The following is a 6,045-nucleotide window of genomic DNA, read 5'->3' as shown; positions in this document are numbered from 1 at the left end:
AACGATAATTCGTTAATATCGTCCTTTCACATAATTATTTTAGGTGGCTCATATGTGGTTGAAGATGAAGAGTAATTTTGGGTTTTAGAAGCTTTCTCAAGTTTATTGCTTGTCTCTTTGCTAGCTTAAGGTAACTATTCCGAGTTACTCGACGAATTAATGTCACATTAGTAGTTGATGTCGTGTTTGTTGGTTGTTAAATGTTTAGGAGATTGATAATGTGTTACTTTCGTTTCTCACATGATAGAAATTGGAAATAGCATGAGAATGATATTGTGATAAATTTTGTGATTTGGGCCAAAGTAGGCCAAGACTCGAGTGGGGCAGTTGACCGAACGAGTTTGGTCAAACTAGGTTTAAACCGGTCAGCCTCGATTTGACCGATGACCCGTCGCGGGACTCGGGTCGAGGGTTTGTCTTTGAGGTGAGATTGTTTGTTATTGAATGTTTTACGTTGATGCCTTAATATTTGTGACTATCATTTCACATGTTGGTTGTTGGATGAATTTGTTGCCTTATACTTGAGTCTTCTTGCCTTGTTGCCATTTTAGCTTGTTCTCATGAATTATGAGATTAACGGTTAGCTGGAATCTGGATTATTATTGATATTGGAGATTTTGTTGGATTGTCAGCTGAATATGCTCTTGCGTAGCCTTTCATATACTAGGGTGTGTATGATCTTTTGTGTGTACAAGTTTGGACTCTTTGCCCCTTTTATGGTTAATTGGGTGTCCTACTTGTCTTGTGTGGTGTGGGCTAAAGTATTCAAGCTGGGACTAGGTCCTAGGTGAGTATTTCGACCTTCGTCATAGATAGGTCATTATAGTCTTTGACGAGTGTATGTTCACAGCTTAATAGCCTTTGTGTTCCTGGCTTGGTGGGTTTATATCCAAGTCCGGGCATGACCTTCTGCCTATTTTGTGAGTAGATGGTCGGCTTAAGTACTAGCCAACCCTTTGGTGGACTCCTTAGGGTACTCATGTGGTTTTATCATGAGTCTTGGGTGCGGTGGTTTTATCCGCATTTCTCTAGGTATCTTGATCTAGGATTAGGGTTGAGTCGTATCTTGGCCATGTTTTAAATGTAACCTCAGAGCCAAGATACTAGGTGTTTTGGCCATGTTTTATTCATATTAACCTCGAGCCAAAATACTAGCTTCCCTACCTCGTGGTATAGACTCGAGTTACAAAGTGACTATTGACTGTACTAGGAACTTATGCCTGTCTCTAGATATATTGCCCTTTCTTGTTTGATGATTCTATGAATCGTAGAAGGTGAGATGCAAGCTGGCTATGGTTGATAGAGTTTGGATTCCTGGATGTTATGTGATTCACATGATAGTGTAGTATGAGTCGGTCTAGTATTCGCATGCTAGGACTATGTGTTGTTATATTGTTGTTCACATGATAAGCACGATTGTCTAGCATCTATATGCTAAGGCTATGTGTTATTCATATTCATATTCTTATGTTTACATGTTATATTAATTATGACATTTCGTGGCTGGGAGAACTCGGAGTTACTCCCCACTGACTGTGGCTTTCGTATTTGTATAAAATGCGAATGACAGGTAGGTGATGCATATATGGTGTACATGGACGAGCTAGCGAGCAAAGTAACCTTGTGACCTAGATTGGTTTTAATTTATTGTGACCCTTATACACTTTTTATGTCACATACATTTTAGGGACATATGTCTCCCTTTCTCATATTTGGGTTGTATAACTTTGTTTCGCGACCCTTGAAGATGTTTCATTCATGAGATTTATTTTGGACCTTGTATGTTTGACACCTTCCCATTTGGATATTTTTATAACAGGTTCAGGTTTCGTTTTCGGTTTTAAAAATTACAGGTTTTTACCCAACTGAACCTATTACAAACATATCCATGCAGCCTTATTCTAGAATTATGTGTTTAATTTTTCCGCGGTAATTGAGGGTGTCACAAAACTGAGGTAAAATTAAAGGTAAAAAACGTAAGGTATAAACTAATAAGTAATAGATGATTGTTGATCTCAAAATAGAAGTCTTATAATATTTCTTTTAATTTGTTATTAAAGGTATATTGTGGTGTAGTTTTACTATTATACTTTCCCGATCAGCCTATTTGAATTTGTATTTTTATTGTATTCACGGGTATAATCATCTATAACATATATTTTTCGTTTTCATTTTATATGAACTATTATCAAGGCATGTAATAAAAGGAAGCGAAAGTGACCCTTTGGGTAAATATTAAATAGTATGATTTCTAAATTCTACTTCGTATTTTTTTAAGTTTATGTGTTTTTTTTGTCAAAACATGAATAATACATAAAACTTACTCTCATAATTTCCGAAAAAAAACCTACTCTCATAATTAATGATAAATAAATAAGTACAAATAATTGAATGAAAAATCTTTAAAAGTTCACAATTTAATTTTTGAACCATCATGACAATAATTAATCATTTTAATTAGGAAAAATGGCAAAATACTACCTATTAAAGTTCGAAATTTTTATTTTACTACATATTATGTTCAAAAGTGCAAACTACTACCTATTAAACTGCAAATAAACTCAGACTACTACCTAATTGACGGAAAACACAACTAATTCGTCCAATCTCAGGTAAGATTGGATTTCTTTCAATTTTTCTTTTCTTTACTTATCCTTTATACCCATATTACCCTTCTCTAATTCACCCATATATCCATTATCAGCTTCTTTTCTTTACTCACCCTCCATTATCAACTTCTTCTTCTTCTTCTTCAATCCATTTCTTCTCTCCTCCATTAAAGGTAAGTTTTCTCTCTATTAAACTTTACACTTGTTTCCATTAATTAGTCTCCCTCTTCTATGCCATTATTCTGCTCCTTTCTCAACAATTAATCGTTTTTTTTTCTGATTTTTCTGGGTTTTGTTGGACTAGATCTGGAATTTGATGTCTTCAAGAAACTCTCACTCACATGGCTCAAGTCCATTGACATGTCACTGTGGCAAGTCTGTTGCTTTGGTGAAGGCGTGGACTACACAAAATCCAGGGAGAAGGTTCTTGGCGTGTAAGGACTACGACCATTCAACTGGTAGACGAGGTTGTTCATTCTTCAACTGGTACGACAATGGACAAACACCATGGCAAAGAGATGTTATCAATGACTTGCTGATGAACAATAAACAACTCAGAGCAACACTTTCAATGAAAGAGGAAGAAGTGAAGAAATATGCTATGGAGAAAAATGGGAAAAAGTGTAACTCATTTGTACTGTCCATGTTTGTTCTTTTAGTATCAATTGTGATTTGCATTTATGTAGTAATGTATTAAGAAATATGTATGGATTTTATATGAATGAAATGAAATATTGGAGACAAGAATGTTTCAAATCTACTTCATTTTCATAGAAAGCCAAAGATTCTTAGTACATGTTCCTTAATATGCAAAATACATGGCTAGATTGGATACATGTTTTCATCCCAAAATAATATTCTACTTAACTTATAACTTAGTCTTAAAATTTTACAAAAGCAAAACATTAGCATTAGAAACTATGGTGATTAGATGATGTCTGAGCATCCACATTTCCTCTTCACTAAGCCCGACTTTCTTTGGTTTGAGGACCACTAGTGCATGATGTCCGAGTTGGTTGTTGTGCTTGAGTTGCTTCTTTGCGTGAGCGCTTTTCTTCTCTCCCTCTTCTCCCTGACACCTACTGCCCATAATGAGTCTGACTTAGGCCTTCCTCCTTTATCCTTCTCTTGGACAACAACAGGAGGATTCTTACAAGTGCTCTTATTATGCCCCAGCTGGCCACAACGTGAACACTTGTTAGGTCTCTTCACTCTCTTCACATAACTCCTCTTCTTACCCTTTCCTTCATCTGACTCCTTTCTCCTTTTCTTTTCAGATGGTCTTCCAGGGAGCCTTCTAAATGGTGGTGGTTCTGGTTGTGCATTGTCAGTTTTGTCCCATTGTTTGGGTCCTGGCATAGGAGCAATAACTGGTTCATATGCCAACTGATACACAGACTTGGAGTAGTATGCATCCACATAGTCATGAGGGCTACCTCTCTGCTTCAAGATGCAAGCGTAGGCATGAACACAAGGAATTCCAGTTAATTGCCAATGGTTACAAGAACAAAGCCTCCCATTCAAGTCAACATTATGCCTGTCTGACATATACTCAACCTCCCATTTATCCACAATTGAACCAAAGCATAAGCAATTTCTGCTTTCATTATGTGCCCATTCAAAGTACTTGTACACATATGGCATATTTATCTTATCATATTTCAGTACCCCTTGCCTCTTCTCACAATTTCTCTGCATAATATACCTTCTCATCCACTCCATTTGGGTGAGAATTGGTTTATCCCTTGCTTCCTTTATAACAGAGTTGAAGGTTTCACACAAATTGTTCAATAACATGTTGGACCTGGCAGTGGTTGAGAAAGCATGTCTTGACTAATTTTCAGGTGGTATGGCAGCTAGGTAAGTATGTGCCTCATGTTTTAAATTCTTGATTGCCTCCATATGTGAGAGGAATTCATTCTAAACAATAGAAGAAAAGAAAAATTGAAATAAAGTTGGAACTTAAATTTGAAATGAGGAATACAAAGCAGAAAAGCAAAATTGAAATAAGATCTTGTTTGTACCTTTGTTGTAGACTTGGCTGCTTTCCAGAACCTATCCCTGAATGCCATGCCAGAAAAATGCAATTTGAAATTAGCCCAAATATGCATAACACAAAATCTGATGGCTGCTTTGGGAGTGACACTGGAGAAAGCTTCTATCAGACCCTTTTGTCTGTCAGATATGAATGTCAGCCCTTCTCCTTCTACATTGGTCCTTCCTACATCATTCATTAGAAGTACCAAAAACCATCTCCACGTTTCTGTGTTTTCAACCTCAACCACAGCCCATGCTATGGGGTAGATATTGTTATTTCCATCCTTTGCTACAACAACTAAGCACATGCCAGGATAGGGTCCTTTCAAATGGCATCCATCCACCCCAATTAGTGGCCTACAACCTCTTACAAAGCCTTGCTTACATGCCTCCAGACAGATGTACATCCTCTGAAATGTAAGAATAGGTCTGTCCACAGTTTGACAAACTACATATGTGCTTGAACCAGGGTTATATTTCTTAAGAACATGTGCATAATCATACACTCTGGCATATTCCTCAGCAACATTGCCATGAATCAGTAACTTTGCCCTAGCTCTAGCCCTCCATAACTTGCTATAACCAACCTCAACTAACAAATCCTTATATACCCGTGCTTTAAAATCCTTAAGTTTCCATGATGGTGTAATCCTCCAATCTTCCAAGTACTTAGCTGCTAAGAACTCAGAAGTAACTTGCCTTGTATATGAACTAAATGCACAACTATGTTCCAATTCTATCCCCTTTATTTGAATGGTATCCTCTGACTGAGTCATAGCAGCACAAACTCTGAATAAACACTTTTTAGGGTTATTGCAAGTGCAAGCTTTTATTTTTGACCTAACATTATCCCATTCACAATCACATTTGTTGACACAATAAGCTGAAAGCTTCTTCCTACCATTATGTAAATAGAAGAAATCATACCCATTCTCAATAGCATGTTGCTTTAGAGCTAACCTAAGATCCACAACAGTTGGGAACCTCAGACCTTGTTTTAGAACAATCTTCCCTTTGAAATCAACATCTGGATTAAATATGGGGTTAGGGTCTGCTTCATCACCAGAACCTTGCAAACTTTTGAAATCATCTGAATCCCCTTCACTTTCATCCCCTAGCCTGACATCCAAATTATCTACTCCAAATAATCCTCTATCTTTGGCACTAGAAGCAGCAGTAGCAGTAGCAGAAGGCTCTTCACTATTTGGAGTCACTTCACCCCTCAGATCTTCCCTAAAAGACCTAGATCTCTCATTCTCCAAGTTAATTCTTACAGACTCAGGTACCTCAGAAGCAGTATTATCCTGAAACAAATCTTCCTCTACTACCCTGTCTTCCTCAATCTCTTGAAAATTCAGATCCACATCACTTTGGTCTGAACATGAGGAGAAATCCTCAA

General features: G+C 37.1%; 1 protein-coding gene across 1 annotated transcript; it reads right to left on the bottom strand.

Moving 5' to 3' along the window:
- Window positions 1-3,602: 3,602 nt before the first annotated feature.
- On the bottom strand, window positions 3,603-4,406 carry LOC141594851 (uncharacterized). The gene has a single exon (XM_074414840.1). It carries the CDS (start codon window positions 4,404-4,406, stop codon window positions 3,603-3,605), a length of 804 nt encoding a protein of 267 aa, XP_074270941.1.
- Between the last annotated feature and the right edge of the window lie 1,639 nt (window positions 4,407-6,045).

This window comes from Silene latifolia, chromosome 8, assembly GCF_048544455.1.
Source record: "Silene latifolia isolate original U9 population chromosome 8, ASM4854445v1, whole genome shotgun sequence".
NCBI classification, from domain to species: domain Eukaryota; kingdom Viridiplantae; phylum Streptophyta; class Magnoliopsida; order Caryophyllales; family Caryophyllaceae; genus Silene; species Silene latifolia.
Note: the sequence above shows the minus strand (reverse complement) of the source record. Positions and strands in the feature narration are given on the sequence as shown.